The sequence below is a fragment of the Podarcis tiliguerta genome, assembly GCF_965153285.1.
Source record: "Podarcis tiliguerta genome assembly, chromosome: 6".
Taxonomy (NCBI): domain Eukaryota; kingdom Metazoa; phylum Chordata; class Lepidosauria; order Squamata; family Lacertidae; genus Podarcis; species Podarcis tiliguerta.
This window is the reverse complement of record NC_139539.1, coordinates 90,618,925-90,637,785: the sequence shown is the minus strand read 5'-3', so window position 1 is coordinate 90,637,785 and position 18,861 is coordinate 90,618,925. Positions and strand designations below refer to the sequence as shown.

The 18,861-nt window shown below is 41.6% G+C and overlaps 1 protein-coding gene across 1 annotated transcript in view; it reads left to right on the top strand.

The window, feature by feature from the left end:
• Positions 1-18,861, top strand: part of XPR1 (xenotropic and polytropic retrovirus receptor 1) — a 103,394-nt gene that overhangs the window by 4,706 nt on the left and 79,827 nt on the right. The window contains exon 2 of the mRNA XM_083446336.1: positions 8,003-8,054. Coding sequence (XP_083302462.1) covers positions 8,003-8,054 — 52 coding nt within the window. The remainder of the gene's footprint in view (positions 1-8,002; positions 8,055-18,861) is intronic.

The window sequence follows — 18,861 nt, the reverse complement described above, 5'->3', positions numbered from 1 at the left end:
GACTTTGCCTCTGCCATGAACTTGTTAGTGGCTTTCAGCAAACTCAGTCTGTTTAGTCTCTGCTCTGCAAACCCCATCTCATAAGGTTGTTATCACAAATGCCCAGTTCTTTTTTCAATACTGTTTACTGCTTGGGAGATTCAGCTTGAGTTCTTTATCTACTTTACAGCCATCTTGCTTGCAGCTTCAAGACATGCAATTCCCTAACCTGGGTCTGTTATTAAAGTGTTAAAAAAGTTGTGAGGTCCGGTTATGGATCTGTGGCATGATGGAGGGTTTGACCTTTACTGTTCTTTTTTTGTGGGCTAGTTACTTGGCACTGTTAATTGTTTTAACCCCCGTCAGCCAGTGCCAGTGGCCTGGAATGATGGGAGTCATAGTCTATAACATCTGGAGGGCACACATTGGATACCTGGTCTATTCCCACTCTAGTGCCTAATGGATGGTCTCAAGTCTGGTGACTGGAACACTGTCCCCCAGCTTTTGGTTCTGGAGGGATTTCAATATCTGTCAAGGCTGTCTTGTCCGGTTTGGCTCAGGATGTCCACCATGACAACTGTGGAATTGTCCCAGTATGGTTTTGGCCCAGCACATTTAGCAGGATTTCAGCCAAGTCCTTCATAGTGAGGTGTTGCATTGTGGCATGGCTTAATTGTGTCACAAAAGACTTGTTTCAAATATCCTTTACACTTTATTGCTGAATGTAGAGCAGATGCATACAGTTAACAAAATTATTATTTTCTATAGTGCGGGTCACCAATGTTTTGAGGCCAGTGGGAACTTTTGGAATTTTGAGGAAATGTTGAGGGTGCTAGTTGCAAAATGACTGATGGGGGGTGTGTGTGTGTAGCATAATGGCTGCCACTTCTTAAAGGGAAGAAGAACCAACAGGACCACAAAATTCTGAGGGTGTGGCCTCTGTGAGGTGTCCTGTGGAAAAAGGCACCTACGTCAGCCAGAGCCACACTTGCTCACAAAGAAGCTATTTGCACCTCTTAACTGTTTAGAATAGATGGGAGCATGGGCATCCAATTCTGGCATCTAGTGAAATGGGGGCATACTTGAGGGGACGTCTATGAGATGCTGAACAATTGATGACAGGAATGTGGCAGGAAGAGCAAACTGCTCCTCGTGTATTGTGGATTTTTGAGAGTTTTCTGACACCTTTTGTGGGCCCCAAAGTGAGTGCTGGTGGGCACACTGACACCTGAGCATCATGTTTGTGATCCCTGTTCTATAATCTGCTGGCACATCAGATGGGAGTAGATTTAGTCACTTTTGCCATCAATGAACACAATAGATTATGCATATACATATGTTTCATTTTCTCAGCCTATACTTAGAATGGAACATGACTGATACGCTGCTCTTCTTCATGATATTGTAGAAAAGACATTTATCTTGATTGACTCCATATGGAGGCAGTAGTCTGTAGAAGAGGAGACAGAAGGTTTCATGAATGCGTTGGCTTATTTTGATTTAAGAATGAAGAGTTGAAAAGGAGACAACTCATTCTCACAAATTACAATTTTTATACTGACTCTTTATTACCACCCCTACACTTAATTCGAACTCATCAGTATTTGATTCTATGCCTGTAGGTTATGTGGTGAATTCTGAATGCCAAGTTAGGGTGTCTTTTTGCCAAATCTGTAGCTCGGTTTGTTAAATCTGAGTTACAGAACTAATTTGAGGTGTGATGTGTACTGAACCTTTAACGGAAATGCTTAGAATGTGTGTGAAAATATGCATAGAGTGTCAAACTTGGAAAATTTGTATGATGTCTAAGTACCTGTTTTATTTAAAATTTAAGTGTAGAATTTGCATAGTGTAAATAACAAGGAAGCCGGACTGTACAATAATTTAACTAAATTGGCAAATTGTTTGATTTTGAAGGGCCATTGTAGATTTTGCAATGTCAAAAGGACACATGAAAAACACTAAAGCATTGAAATAGCATCCCAGCTAATATTTGCTGCACTGCCTTGTCCTGTCCAGACAGCTGGTGGGATAACTTTTTTTTAAAGTAGCTATGAATGCAAATTCAATCCTAGGGGATTTGCTTGACAGTTTCTTGAGCATTAGTTTGCTGAGGTCCAAAAACCAGATGATGTGCTAATGGATCCAATGCCTTAGGCTGTATTTTGTCACTTTTTCTGTTCTCTCCATTTGAAAGGAAAGTGCTGTTTCCATTTCTTCTTCTATCCCATTTTGAGGTGTACACCTCTCTCTCTTTTCATGCACTTCAGCTTAACTCGTGAACTTTGCACTCCTCTTGATTACATTATATCTTTCAGACTTGATAATTTTTTTCACAAATTTTGACAAGAGTTGCTGTCGAGGAGTGTGAAGCAGTAGTAGAGGGTGAGGAAATAGGAAGTGATAAGGAACAGGGACTGCAGGTGGTCCTTTGCTTTGACTAATGTATTTCTCATTAGCATCCTCCTGCCTTGAGCCCCATTTTCAAAACCTATAGCACATAATGCCAATGATTTCAAAATTTGTCTTAAGTAAAGGCTAGAGGCTAGTTTTTTTGTGATAATGATAATAATTCTTTACAACATGTTCTCCATGTTCCATAAGTTAAGTAAGAAAATGTAAGTAAGTAAGGAAATGGTCAAATAATACTAAATACGCTTTTTAGAACAATCTTGCATTGTAGATGGTTGGGCTATGAAATTCTGTGATTCTATGACTGATCAGTGCAGTTCTTAGGATGAGCAGTGCAAGTGCAATGTTAGTTGGAGCTTAGCAGTGTGAATTACTATTACAAGGTGTGAAGCTTGGAGTGCTAAATAAAAAAAATCTTGTTATGCTGGGGACTGCAGCTCCAGCTCTCCTTTTTCTCCTTCCTTAATTTCTCTAGAGGCCTGTCTGACTTGATAAAGTAAGGCAAGGAAAAAGAGGCGGTGGAGCATTGGGAACAACATGTCCACAAGTGAGGAAATTAAGCAGTTGGTTCCTGGTGTTACTTTTTGTGCATGTGTGTGTAATGCTGCATTATCCTTGAAATAAAATGTTGGGAAGCAGTTAATACACAAACCAGGAAACTGATTTGGGGAATGAACTTAATGGTGTTTATCTGCTAAACTTTTCAGATAGAGATGTTGTTCCCTCATTACTCTTTAACAAAGAAATGGCTTTTCATATCTACTTTGCAAAATTACAAACTTTAGATGACAGGGGGTGTGTGCACCAACCACAAAATTCTGTTTGGACTCCAACTGGGTGCTTCAGAAAACAGACCAGTTCAGTCTCAAGCACTTTGGGGGCGATCTAATTTGGAAAAACAAATCTATTACGTGTAGGGCTGGGAGATAGCTGGTTTTCAACATCATGATATATCGCCAGCTAAATATCGCCATATACCAATATATCAAGATGTCTGAAATAAGGATGGAGCTATAGAGAGGGAGTGGCTGGCTTCATGGTTTTTCCTGCGTTGAGATTTTTCCAGTGGCTGCTCTTGTGATTCGCTGCCCCTTGCAGGAGACAGTGGAGAGCTGAGCCAGCAGAGTTAATATTGGTGCAGGAATTGAGAGAAGCATTGGTTGGTGTAATGGTTCTAGGGGTTGCTCGGGCGTAAGTTGCCGCCACTCCTGGCTAGGTTACCTGGTTGAACCCTTTCTGTCTGGACAGCCTCAAGTTCCGTGGCTGCCTCAGTCGCTGGCAGAATCCGTCAGTGGGCGTTGCTTGAACCTTTTCCAGCATAAAAGCTGTTTGACGCCCAGTCTCCTCCTACTCTCCCTGCGCGGAAGTCTTCTGCGCAGGGAGGGTGTGGGCAGCGGAGTACCCGTACTCTCTCCGCTGGTCTCCGGCGAGGAGTCCTGGAGCATCCTCTCCGATTCCCCCATCTGCCCCCCTTCTCCACTGGTGTTACGCTGATTTCCTTCCCCAGCGGATGGGCTGCCTCTCTCCCTACTGGGACCCTCTCCGGCATCCCTCTGGAGCCTTCTCTCCGCCTCCAGCTCCGATGGCAGTTCCCTGACAGTTGGCTTCACGTTTTTCCCCACATTGTGATTTTTGCATAGCACACAAACATACATACATTGTGATTCACAATATATTGCCAGATCAAAAATTCATGATATGGACTTTGAACCAGTTTGGGAGGATATATTGCCCAGCCCTACCTGTCAGTTACACAAGAGCTATTCCTTCCTCTTTTCCCCATTCTGGAGTCTTCCCTTGCTTAGGGAGCAATGTTTCTTTTTGCAGACGCACTTCACAGTCTGAATGCCCAAAGTGACACCAGTGAGAAATTGCTTTGCCTCTGACAAGCCCTGAATCTGTTCAGAGCAGCCTGCTTTTGTTATTGATTTTGGATTTTTTCCAAATCTAATGCACATACTTAGTTAGTAGTTTTTAATATCTATTTTGCCACTACTGTTTGTGTCTCTCTAATTGTAGCTTCTGACCTATCATTACTTTCTTCTTGGGATCAGAGTTTAGGTAAAGACTCTAAAGTTGGATTTGTCAGACTAAAGTCCATAGTCCTACAGTGTTTACAAGTAATCAAGACTAATTCTCCAGCAGTTTCAGTAGCATGAATCCGGTTGATTTAAATCACCAAGGGGTAAAAAAAAAAAAAAAAAATTCCACACACTAAAATAATTCCTAAATAGTGAGGTTGCTATAATGATAGAAACATAGTGACAATGCAGTTCTAACTCTGAGCCAATTGTAGAGATCAGGTAGTTGCTAAGCATAATAGACATAGAAAGTCACCCAGATGGCTTAGGAGATAAAACCCATGGCGACCTGCCAGTCCTTGACTCCCAATGCCCAGCTATAATATAAGCACATGGGTTAATATGCAGTGACGACAGGCAAGGATGTTTTCCCCAACTATGTTACAAAGAGAAGCAGCGTAAAAGCAGGGATGCCAATGAAAACTGAAATGTGTTTTTTAAATCCAAATTTTAATAGTTCAAGGAATTAACAATTTTTATCCCTTCTGGTGGGAACTCAGTGACTTAACCATACAGTGGTACCTCTGGTTAAGAACTTAATTCATTCTGGAGGTCTGTTGTTAACCTGAAACCATTCTTAACCTGAAGTATCACTTAGCTAATGGGGCCTGCTGCTGCCACGTGATTTCTGTTCTCATCCTGAAGCAGAGTTTTTAACCCGAGGTACTATTTTTGGGTTAGTGGAGTCTGTAACCTGAAGCGTCTGTAACCTGAAGGCTCTGTAACCCGAGGTACCACTATACTAGCAACTGATGCAGTTCCAACCATTTCGTCACCCACTGTTCCTTTTTTAGATTACCATTCTGTTGGCTACACCTGCCTTTTATTTTAACAACTCACCTGGTACATAGGGGTGACTAGTAATTCCATGCTGGTTAGCGAGGTGTTGGAGGGATGGACTTTTCCAGTGCTCTTATGTCAGGCTGCTTGATTTCAAAAGCTAGCCACGGAGGAAGGAAAGTTTCTTTTTCTTCAGTAAAACACATTAAAAACTTTCCCCCTCCATAACCAGCATGGGAATGGAATTAAATGTTGTTGTTGTTGTTAGCAAAAGGGTAACTTTTGCAGGCATATTGCCAAGGCAGCCAATTTTGCAACAATGAATATACTTTTAAATCAGGTAAACAAGATTAAAGAGTCGAATGACTCTATTGTGATATGTGTGGCATTTTTCCTATGCAGAATTAAGAGTGCTTAAGCCTTTTGAAATTGATAGACTTAATTGCATGTAAGCCTAAGTCTGTCATTGGGTCAAGCAGAGCAGCGTGAGATTGGAAGGGTAGATCTGTGAAAATGGAACTTTTTGGAATGCGGTATTAAGAGTTAACTCCAGAAGATGTTTGTGTCTTTTGGCATTGTGAGGGCAGGAAAGGAACTTTTATAATAGAGCTGTTGCTTGCCCACCACTCCTTTACAAGCATATACTGCTGTAAGAAGCCAGTGAAATTGAGTGTATTGCCTGTGTGTATGGCAAAGAGTGGAGGTCACCAGAAAGTAACAGGATTTGTAGATTGTGTTGTAGTTGCTGTACTTCTAGTAATTTTCTGAGTTCTGCATATGAATTAATGCTGTCACGCTTAAATTGTTGTGAAGAGACTTCAGTGCACTCTTCTGGAATAGCATGAGTTCTATGTAAAGGTAAAGGTAAAGGTACCCCTGCCCGTACGGGCCAGTCTTGACAGACTCTAGGGTTGTGCGCTCATCTCACTCTATAGGCCAGGAGCCAGCGCTGTCCGGAGACACTTCCGGGTCACATGGCCAGTGTGACAAGCTGCATCTGGCGAGCCAGCGCAGCACACGGAACGCCGTTTACCTTCCCGCTGGTAAGCGGTCCCTATTTATCTACTTGCACCCGGAGGTGCTTTCGAACTGCTAGGTTGGCAGGCGCTGGGACCGAACGACAGGAGCGCACCCCGCCGCGGGGATTCAAACCGCCGACCATGTGATCGGCAAGTCCTAGGCGCTGAGGCTTTAACCCACAGCGCCACCCGCATCCCTACATGGGTTCTATGTAGGTTTGCTCAAAAGTAAGCCCCAGTGAATTCACCAAGCTTGTTCTACGCTAAGCCTGTGTGAAGTTGTAGCCTAAACTTGCATGAAAAGAAAGGTGTCAGAAGTTTTGCAGGGAATCTGTCATTGGGGATAAAATGTGCTGGTTATTTTTCTTCTTTCGGCTCCCTGCTGAAAATGGGGTTTGCAGGCACCATCAGTCACTTGGTTATCGTACTTTCAAAGTCCTGTGTGGTTTCAAACTGTATCAGCTAAAGTCATGGTGATATCAGGTGATAGGAAGCTCTGCCGAACTGTCAGAATGGCCTACATGGGTTATGGGACTTAAGCACCCACCTGTTGGCTAGGCAGGGTTCCCCAGAGCTGACCCATTTTTTAATATTTAATTTTACTTGTACTTAGTAAACAAAGCTAAAAACTTCGAAGTTTTCAAGCTTGCCCAATAAATAACGCATAAATTTTATACATGTGTATATTGTCTGCCTTTCATAGAAAGCCCTTTTGGCTGAAATACATTGGGCTGTCAATAAACATAAGCATTCTAAGATGTAATCTTTTTTTAATGTTTCATTTGGATGTTTTCTGATGGGTTTGTGTGTGGGTTTGTTAGTGTATGTTGAATGTCTGAGTACAGTGAAGAAGTTAAAGGGCAAACCGAGTTTTACATGTTAAACAGATTATGGCAATGAGACCTCAGCTATTCAGGATCTAGGTTGCATATGATTTAAAAGCTAATGTTTACGTAGGTTAGCCTTACTTTTAATGCAGGCACCTCTGATCATCCTGAGGCTTTCAGGAGTCCTTCACACCCAAAGTTGGTACCATGTTTCTGGAAAAGCCCAAAGCCAAGCTTGTTGAGCCCTAAGCACGCACGGGATCTGCTTTCCTTGCATGCAGTTGTTGCATCCTGGGGAGCAATAGACAATCTGTAAGCTTTGCAAAAACAACAGTGTGTTGTAATTAGGAAGCCTGGACTTGAACCAAATAGCTCAGCTATGAAAGACATGACTGCAGCACAGTTGTCTTGTAAACTGGATTGAATTGATCTCTATTGTAACACGATGAAATTCTGCCAGGAAATAAGTGACCTTACTGATTTTAATAATACTATCTTGACTTTCTGTTCAAAAGCTACATTATTGCAGTGCTGCATAATGCTAATATAATCTGAGATAATCCCCTTTTGCTATATTCCAACTAATCCTGAGGCAATCTGTTAAACACTTACTTGAATAACACTACTTAGAAAATGGAGAATCTTAGAAGCCTAGCAGCTTCCTTGCTCTATAAGTTTATGTAGCAAGTTGTTGCCTGTACTACATGTTTTTGGTAAATGTGCGGTATTTATTTAATTTTTGGTACTACAAAAAAGTGTAATGAAATAAAAGTTCACATTCCATGTCAGCCTGGAGGCATAAAAGGACTTTCATTGCTACTTGATTTTAGATAGATTGATCAAAGTGATTGAATGTGTTTGTGCTTACAGATTTAACTCTTCTCCCCTCCTTTTTTTGGTGCAGGCTTTCAAGGAGATGCTGTATGCAGCTCAGGACCAGGCCCCTTCTATAGAAGGTAAGTGAGCCAATTCTTCCCTTAGCATTTGGAATTGGAGCCCCCATACATCACATTTTTGAACAAAGTTGTTTCAAAGTGGCTGCATAATAAGTCAGAGGCTAAAGTACATCTATGTTCTTGCACAAACTTAAAATTTCTATCATCTTCCCGTTTTGTTTTCAAAATCCAATTTAGTCTGGTTATTGCTCATTTGCATAGGGAAAAATGTGGTGGTGGTGGTGGTGGGGGAAGAGTAAAAATGAAGAAAGGGAGGTAGTTAGAGCTCTATGTGATCACTGAATAGTAGTCAAAACATTCCAGGAAAACTTCTCCTATTTTCATTTGGAAGTGTATTAGATATGCTGTTAGATTTTTCACAACCTGGGCATGCTTTTAGCCACTCTGCAATCATTGGAAAGCCTAGGATTTCTATTTTGATAGAATGAGTGTAGTCACTTAATTCCTCCCTCAAAAAAAAAAATGTTGATTCCAAATTATTATGAGGTAGCACAAGATTAATTTTGGCACCCCCATTTCAGTAACCAAAGATACTCTGTGTTGTGGCTTAATTTAAAGTGGGTTGCAAAAGCTTCACTATGACCATGCAAATGAATAAATAAAAAGAAATGGAGCCCCAAATGCATGTTTGGGTTAAAGATGCTTCTGGGTCTAAAAAGGTTGAAGACTGTGTAATGGTTCTAGGGGTTGCTCGTGCGTAAGCTTGTCCCAACGTCTGGCTGGGTTGCCTGAGTGAACCTTTTCTGTCCGGACAGCCACTCGCCCGTGACTGTCTCAATCGCTGGCAGAATCCGTCAGTGGGCGTTTCTTAAACTTCTTCCAGCAAAGAAGCTCTTTGACGCCCAGTCTCCGCCTACTCTCCCTGCGCGGAAGCCTTCTGCGCAATGAGGGCGTGGGCAGCGGAGGACCCCTTCTCTCCCTGCTGGTCCCCGGCAAGGAGTCATGGGATCGCCTCGCCGATTCCCCCATCTCCCCCCCTTCTCCACTGGAGCTTGCTACTGAGATAAACAAATGTTCCTAAAGACTGAAACTAAAACATTAGATGTCCAGTCAGATGCAGCATTTGGTGAATCCATAGCCAGCACAGAAATAAAACTGCAGTTATTTGAACAAAGGGAACAATAAATCTGATGGTGATGCACCCAACCTGGTGTCTTGTGATGTTTTCCCCCCTGGAAAATAAAAATGATAGTTTCCCCCCCACCATTGCTGGTGTCCCATGGCTCTTCCCAGCTTCATCTTCTTAGAATGCCTGACTATTTTGTTTTATAAAGTCAACACGTGACTTAAATGAGTGTAGTGGCTTTCCTTTGGAAACTAACTTTAAAAAAAAGTGTGTGGCAGTGCTTTATTGCCTTGGGTTAAGAGAAGGGTTAGGGGGTGAGTGGGAAGTGTTACAACAAAGGAATGGAATCTCGTCAGTGCAGAGCAAATTGTATTTTGCTCTTTTGCCCCTAAGAAATACTGGTTACTGGACACTGACTGATTCTCTTAACTTGGCTAGCAGATATGCGTTTAACTCCCCAAGCTTCTTGGAATTCAGCTCTTTTCTGTGGCAGTGAAGTGAAATGTCTGTAAATTATTCATTCTGATTATGTGCCTGAACGGCCAGGGTCCACACTTGATATTTTCCAAGGATCTTTGTTCTAACGACTTCATGCTGAATGTTTAAAAATTGGCATTAAGGGTGTGGGGGTGTGGGAGATAACTCACTGTCCTTTGGGTTTTGTGACCAGAACCAGCACATCTGACAGCATTCTCTTTGTAGTCCGTATAAACAACAATTTTGATTATGCTTGGTATTTTTTCTGTTTGTTCATGCATAATTGTTTGCATTAAGCAGATATTTCCCCCTTGCACTTAAAATATCTGGATGATTAAATGTGAATGACTAGCCCCAGAAGAGACTGACTCAAAGAAACGGCATGTAAATATGCCCCCAGACAACCAGAGGGAGTGGGGCAATGGAGGAAATGAGACGAAGACAAAGGAAATTGTCTATAAAAAGTATATGAGATGACTGTACTGGGAAAAGAAGTCAGTGATACGTATACATGTTGTCTGAGTTGGCACCATTTCCATTAGCAAAAGCTTTTTTAAATTTTTTTGTTTTTAAAATTGCTTGCAGTGTGCTCTTAACTTGGAGGTAGAATGTTAAAGCACGCTTGTAAATATGCCTACAAAAGTGATTAGCTGGCAGTTTTTTTTAAAAAAAATATATATAAGCCCTGGTTTCTTTTCCTTCATGGCAGTATGAAAATGCAGGATATTGGTCTCCTAACAAGCTAGTTTTTTGTTTTTTGTTTGATTCTACCAAGTGGGCTGGCAGAGGAGGACAGGGTTCCTCATCTACCAGCCTGTCTACTTGTTTGGATGGAATTCCTTGTTGCCTGTGACTAGTAGGCAAGTTAATTGCAACACTACTGATTTGGATGGCCTTAAGCAGACTGAAGTGTGATGGATTCTTCTTAGGTTTGTTTTTTGATTGGTTAAAACAGATGCTGTGATCTTCTTGTGATTTCAATCCCCCTTCAGTTAAAAATCCTGTAAACTAAGCATACTGTTCGCTTTGATTGTGATGGTATGCAGGTAATGAGAAAACGTGAGTGCTAATTCTGCACTTTTGTGGCAAGGTTTTGCAGAAATTTCTTTGCGCAGGAGCATGAAACACTTCCTTCAGGAAGCAGATTTCAGAATGCCCATTTTCCTATCTTCAGCCTGCATTTGTGTGCCATTAAACTGAGTTTTTGTTTTAGATGCAGAAATATCTAAGACTGGCATTGCTTCCCAGCCTGTTAATGTGAACAAACAGCTTACCATTCAAATGTTCTCTTCCCCTTATGTCCTGTGATTTTCTGAATGACTTCTGGCTTCTTGGAAAAGCCATAGTTTGTGCTGCAAATTGTGGCGTAGTTTGCACATATGCTTAGTCGTGGTTTATTTGAACCATGGTCTGCAGATTATCATTGTTCCTCTCATACTAGTACATAACCCCTCTCATACTAGTACATAAATGTTACATGAACAACAATGTCTTTGCTGAATATAATTGAAATGGTAGCAAGTTCAAGATTCACCACCTTTGAATCAATGTTAACTTCATGTGTGAATGTTCCTTCTGGTTAGAACTTGAATAGAACTACCGTATTTTTCGCCCTATAGGACGCACCGTCTCATAAGGCGCACCTAGTTTTTTTGGGGGGAAATAAAGAAAAAAAATTATTTCCCCCCCAGGCGCGGGGTTGGGGAAGCCCGAGCTTCCCCCGACCCCAGCCCCCAAACAGGCAGCTCTCTGCAAGCCGTGAGAGCCCAGTGCTGGCTCCCGCTGCTAGCGGAGAGGTCCGTGAAGCCTGGACGCGCTGAGCTCAGCGCGCGCAGGCTTCAGCATGCAGGCACCTCTCCGCCAGCAGCGGGAGCGCTCCCGCTGCTAGCGGAGAGGTCCGCGAAGCCTGGACGCGCTGAGCTCAGCGCGCGCAGGCTTCAGCATGCAGGCACCTCTCCGCCAGCAGCGGGAGCGCTCCCGCTGCTAGCGGAGAGGTCCGCGAAGCCTGGACGCGCTGAGCTCAGCGCGCGCAGGCTTCAGCATGCAGGCACCTCTCCGCCAGCAGCGGGAGCGCTCCCGCTGCTAGCGGAGAGGTCCGCGAAGCCTGGACGCGCTGAGCTCAGCGCGCGCAGGCTTCAGCATGCAGGCACCTCTCCTCAAGCAGCGGGAGCGCTCCTGCTGTTTGCGGAGAGGTCCGCGAAGCCTGCATTCGCCCCATAGGACGCACCCAGATTTCCCCTTCATTTTTGGAGGGGAAAAAGTGCGTCCTATAGGGCGAAAAATACGGTAACTTGTAGCTTTCCATTGAGAACAGATGAGTCATGGACAGTGTCCAACTAAACGGTTCTGCTAGTGTAAGTGCTTTTGACTGTACATTGGAATTTCTTCTCACTCTCCTCTCCTCACATGCCCCTTAAATCTGCTCTGGAGGGTTGGAAGAACCCCCAGAACATATTGCTGCATGCATTGTAGCAAAAATTGTTAATTTACATGCAGAGGTAGATGATTATAGAAATGACCATTTATAGTAAATTTATAATTTTAAGGGTCGGTATTCAAGACAGCCAAAAACAAACCAGTAACCACCTCTGCCACATGTTTATTGATATGGTTCCTGAATTGTGTTGTAACTATAATAATTTATGTATTTTTGCCATTTATTAGCAACTTTAGTTCTCTCAGTACGCTAACACTTTAACATTCTAATTAAAAAAAAAATCTTTTAAATATTTATGTTTCTAAAGTAAAGTTTAATTAACTTTTAAATGACCATATCACCAAGTTTTGCCATCTTATTAGGAATAGTTGCTATGGTTTGTTTGCATTTAGTACTTCGTTAATAAGGTATGAATTCCTTTGCTGTAACAACACAATCCTGTCATTTTACTTTCTTCACAATTTGAAAAAATATATGATTTGCTGTAACTGGTTGGATGGTGGAGGTTGAGAAGAAGACAAAATGGTCTTGAAATATAATTTTGTTCGGCCAGATACGGTTCCTTCTTACCAACGTCCTGTGAAACAAAAGCTTCTTATAACAATTTAATAAAAAACACCTCACTCTCCTTTGATGCTGTCCATGACAGCAGTGCCAGTTTCATTTTGTTAATCTGTTTAAAGCTTTCACCATGCAGTGCCAAGCAGAGCGTCTGGATAGCTGCTTTTGTGATTAAATTTCTAAGGTATTTCAAAGGTAAACAAGGATGCATACACAGTATAAGTAAAATATTTGGCTTCCTGTTGCTGCCCATCATTTGGTTGAAGATTAAAGATTTAGTGATGGCCATATTAATTTAGAGAAGAATACTTATGCATTAAATTTATCCATTGTTAAGATGGGTGTGCAGGACACAATTAAATTAGAAAAGAGCAATAAAGATCTTTAGGCGCCAGTGGATAGACAGTGTCTTACCTCTTAATATCGTACAGGCTTAGAAACATTCAGACACTTTATAGGTTTTGAGTAGTTAACAATGGTGCAGTCAGCTACCATTAAAATGTTCCAGTGCTCATCAAGAACTAATTGCTATAGGACCCCTTTGGATGAAGATAGCCATTGTTGCCCAGTTGATATTTGTTGGGGTCCATTTCCTGGAGAGAAGCTATTTTGAAAGAGCATCAAGGGCTACCGGCCCACAGCAGCTGGAAGAGGGGGGCTGAGTATTGGCCTAAGCTCTAAGCAACAGGAGCTCACCCCATTTCGCAGATTTGAACTGCCAACCTTATGACTGGGAAGCCCAAGAGGCTCGGTGGTTTAGACCACAGTGCCACCCACGTCCCCCTTGGAAGACTAATAGCCTGAAGTAAAACAATTGACTAATTATAATTGCATAGTGTTATCAGATACTTGGCAGGGGGCTAGTTCATTATATGATTTCAAGCAGAGCATAATCATGAGTATACAGTTCTGGTAATGCAATCCTCATTAGAACTTTAGGAAATACAGTTTTTCCTCAGTCAGCCCTGTATGAGAAGCTGTATATTGATTTCCCCTCCTACACAATTACTAGGATCTACCTTCCTTTATCTTTGCATCTTGTTACCATAGAGAGGCAGACTGATATATGGTCCAAAATTAAAAGTGGGTTCCCTATTGAAGATAACTGACTTGTGTATCTGGAGGACCTGCTGCGCTAGAAGGCAAATTGCCCCAGTTGTTGGGCAGCCATCAAGAAGGCTTTTGCCATTGAAATACTGCACATGAATGGAACTATCCAAGAGATACGTTTTGTTAATCTTAAAGTTCTTACCTGCTTGGGTCCTATACGCCACATAGGCTACCACTGCTTCTTTAAGAACATAAGAAAAGCCTGCTGGATCAGGCCAGTGGTCCACAGTGGTATATAAAAAATTGCATTGGACAACCTCATAGTTGGTTCAGGTTTGCTAACAGTTCTACATTGTCCATTAGGGGTAAATATGGATTGATTGCAAATGAAAAACAATGCATGAACTATCAGGCATGTAGCAATTAGGATCTATCCAACATTGACCCTGGAGAGACCTCTTTAGAGAAAGAGGCTTGGGGCCTTGTAGAGACCCCCACTCTGACTGAAAACTGTGAAGGACTTGCAGGAGTTCAAAACTAGTCTTAATAACCCCATTCAGGGATGCCTTACCTGGTACCTCTAAGAACCCCTCTGACCCCATTCAGAGCCCTGATTCTCCCTACACACACACACACACACACAGAGAGAGAGAGAGAGAGAGAGAGAGAGGTCCTTAGGAGCAAATCACAACAATACAAACACAACACGTAGGGTAATAGTAGAAAACATATAATAGAATAATGATATTATTCAAGTTATAGGAGTAAGCCAGTCAAAGTTCATATGTACAATATAACAGAGTGGTAACGAGGACCGTCAAGCCGTGTGTTCGAAACAGATGTCTAAGGACAGCCTCACAATAGTCTTTCAAAAGTAAAGTTTCTCAATAGTCTTTCAAAAGTTTAGGAGCAAAGGCAGAAACTGACCTGGACAGAAAGTATTGCTATAAATTAAATCATATTAATTTCCCAACTGTTTTGAGTTGAGAAGAGAGGTTTTTAAGAGGCCTGTGTGTAATCTGTGCTAGCTATTGTTAAATATGCTATAGCAGCATAGGATAGACTTGGAATCCTACTCCCCGTGGTGTGTGTTGCGCTGTAGCATATTCACATGAACAGTAGGTTTGCTGCCACAGTGTTTGAATACTGCTGGTCTCACACTCATGTAACTAATCAATCATGAAGTGATAAGCCACACGGCTACCTGTCCTTATGTCCCCTTCACATTGTGAAGGATAAATGAGAGAGAATTAAAGAAGAGGTTGCCGGGGTTAGCTGTCTGCACATAGCTGCAGCCTGCCAAGAGTCTGGATTATAGCTGCAGTCTATACTGAGAAGCATAAGTGCTGATTTTTTCCCTGGTTTTGATGTCAGTTTCATATTTCCATTATCTTGTGCATATGGTGATGATCCACAGCTGGTGTACCCAATAGCGACTTGCTTCATTGTTAAAATTTGTGGTTTTGTTTGCCATTAAACATGAACAACACCTCTTGGAGATAAGACAACGTATCTAATTTTTTGGTTCTTGTTGCCTGCTTTAAATGCCTTCTAACAGATTGCTGCAAAAGCTCAGTTTTAGTGGTGATCTGTAGAAGACATGCATTAGCACATCTATGTGCTAAAATGTAATTAATATTGAAAGGGGTGCTAATCTCTGCTAAGACTCGCCCAATTGCAAATACTAGTAAAAAGCATTGATTAGACATGGGATTTATTTCCTGGAGCCATAAAAGCAGAGACTACTGCAACCCAGCTGTGAAATGAGTTGCTGATTCAAGAATTCTGATTAAAGGCTTTTGGTTTTTTGGGGTTTAAAATTTTATTTACAAGAAGTGCTTCTTCTCAAAATCTGATTTTAAAGCTAATCACAGTACAAGTCCCTAAGTCTGATTTGAGAGTTTCCCCCAGCCATCTGGAACAGATTTGGGGAGCACAGGGGGAGAGGACAGGGAGTGGAGTTCTGTTGGGCAAGCAAAAATCCTTGCACTGATGTAATGAGTTAGTTGGATACTGCCCAATGTAATCTTACATCCTATATTCATGTATTTTTAAAGTTTGTGTCTTAAAAACCCCATTACACTACTTGAGCTAAAGGTTGCCAGGTAGGCTAGTTTGTGGTGGTTTTCCTGGTTGAGAACAATATAATCTTTTGGTTAACCATTAGCCAATACCAAAAGGCTACTGTGCAGATTTCCCTAAAACTATAATCCTAAAACATTTGCTTCAGAGGTTGATTCACTGACCACCTAAAGTAAATGGTCAGATGGGGATGGGGAGATGGGGATCTGAGAGGGTAACAAACATTAAATTGGTGAAGATCTATTGGCATCTTAGTTCCAGAGAATGCAAGGCAAAAACTTGGCTCTCTTGTTGTACCAATTTCCTTATGATCTTTGCCAGCTGCTGTGTTTATGTTTTTTTATCATCTCTGTAAATGTTCACATTCCCTTCTCCTGCTATATGAAAAATGTTCATGAAGGATTACAATCCCTGCAGTGGGTAAACAGAATAATATGGAATATTTGCAATCAGTTGTAAAGATAATCTTCACTTTACACCACAGTAAGTTCCTTTGTGTTCACTTGAGCTTGCTAGTCTCATTGCATTCAAAGCTAAAACAAATGCTGAAATAAACACATGAATTAGAAGGTCAACATTTATCCTAAATGTAGAGCAGTAAAATTATGTTACAAGTATTGTAGCAAAATGAGTTAATGTATCATCAGGTGGATTGTACTAAGATCCATGGCAGAATATTTTTCCATGGATGGTGTTTTAGATGAAATAGCCCAAGGTAGTAGTAATCTGCTACTACTGAGAGCTAGTACCGTATAGATCATGGCTAAGAGACATCCATTCTAATTAGGCATGCTTAAGGAATTTGATCCTTGTAGATTTCAGTAGGAACTGATTTGATCTGCAGCTCCTGGATTAATGTAGAGATTGCATCATAATTCTCCACAGGCTTGTACACTTCCTGAATGCTCTAATGCAGTTCCTCGCTGAAACTCCCCTCCATCCTCAATTTAAATGCATTTAAAATGTGCACTTCAAAGTTTCCATGCAGGTAAAAGTCAGTGTAAATCTTACATTATGCAAATCCTGGATAAAATTTGCAAACTCGCCTGATGCTATTCTGTCTTTTAAGCATCTTGGAATGAAATTAATAGATTGTGAGAATTGTTTTGCTTAATTGATTCCCCCAAATAGCCAATATGTATTGTACAGTAGAAGACATTACCACATGCTAAGAAGAAATTTGTTGTTTAAACAGTGTACGAGTGACATTGTCCTACTTGAGTAAATGTGGGTGTATGAGTCTTCCCATATACCTTGGACTAGGAGATGTAATGTCAATGCCTTGCAAAGCAAATTGCCAGATACTTTTGGGAGGATAGTTACTTCCATTTTCTGGAACAAATTTTTCTCTTTAACAGTGGTTGTCACTGATGTTAATAGCAGTTAAGCTTAACACTGTTTACTATAAGCCAGAATGTAAAACGGTGGTAGCCCTTGTGCCTTTTCGCTATCCAGGCTGGTAGTCTTGTATGGGACCATTATGAGCAGAGTGTTTGGATAGCATTTCGAAAACTTAAACTGCTAAATAAGCTGTTGGGGTCACTTTTTGTTTTTCTTCATCCAACCTGTGGGGAAATTGTGTGCAAAACTTCAGACAGCTCCAGGTTCCAAAACTTAAATAACTTGTTCATCCTCTGACATGTCAGCTGTTATCTGCCTAGGCAGCTTCCAGTCAGCAGAATTCAAAGAGGGGGGGCAGTGCTTCCCATACTCCTTTTTATTTTCAAAGAGCTTCAGATATGTTGCATTGGTGAAGATATTTACTTGTAACTGGTTGCTTATCTCAGTCTTTCAGGCACTGAGAATCTGTATATTGATGTAAAACTGGGGGTGATGGGTATGGGCAAATAGGAAATAAACTAGTCCATTATGTTTGTTATTTAGGATCAAAAACTTGAGTAGACTGCATTGGTGTACTTGGAAATTAATTTCTTTTGCAGTTTACAAAGGGTGAAAGCTGCTTGGAACGTCACTGAAAACTATTTGTAAAAATGAAGAATTGTTAGGTGAGCTTTGGAGTCCGAGAATGAATAAATTCTGACCTTAATTAGAATCAGACTAATGTCTTTAAATAGGGATGCGGGTGGCACTGTGGGTTAAACCACTGAGCCTAGGGCTTGCCGATTAGAAGGTCGGCGGTTCAAATCCCTGCGATGGGGTGAGCTCCCGTTGCATGGTCCTAGCTCCTGCCAACCTAGCAGTTCGAAAGCACATCAGAGTGCAAGTAGATAAATAGGTACCGCTCCGGCGGGAAGGTAAACAGCGTTTCCGTGCACTGCTCTGGTTCGCCTGCTATGCAGGTTTCAGGTTGCACCCATGCCTCCTTTCTGGTGTTGTCATGTGGCTCTCCTGGACAAGCTATAAACCAAGAACAAAGCATTCTTAGTCCAGAGAAAGCAAAACCATGCGCTTGGGGTCAGACAACATACCAAGCCATGCAGTAACTGAGCTCAGCACAGCAGTAAAAACTGAGTAGTAATAAGTGGCTCCAGTCTCCTCACCAGGAGCTTGTGCACTCTCACTAAGCCACCATGGTTTGGCTTAGTAAGGTGTTGGCAACCAGGCCAGCACCCATCTAAAACATCCTTGTTCTTAATAACTAAGAAAGGGGTGCAGATATGAAGATGGTAGGCAGTAACTTTGTCAATCTGGCAGGTGTAAACGTGTTACATTTATTCATTTGTGCCTTCATGGCATTAATTACTACATTTTTGCTTCTGAAACACTTTAGCCACTGTGGTCGTGCTATCATAATGGGACAATTTTAATGGTAAACACTGATGTAAAATACAAATCAGAGACAGCATTTGTTTTAAAAAGAGTAGAGACTGTATTTGTTTTAAAAAGAATAGAGGTCTGAAAAATTCTGCTTCACATGTCTGTCAGCCAACATATTGCTAGCATCTGTGTGCTCTCTTTCTGCACCATAGAGATATAAATTGAAGTTGCTTGATCAGTAAGAATGTCACATACTGAAATAATCATTTGAGCAGTTAAGTGATTGTACAACATAGAACCAGTGGCTGTTGTATTATGCATGGAGAGTACAGATAATGAAACGAGAGGCATTAGTTGTTTGAAATAGGCAGGGTAGCTACTGCTAATTCATTTTAACAGGATGGGGTTCATGTAGT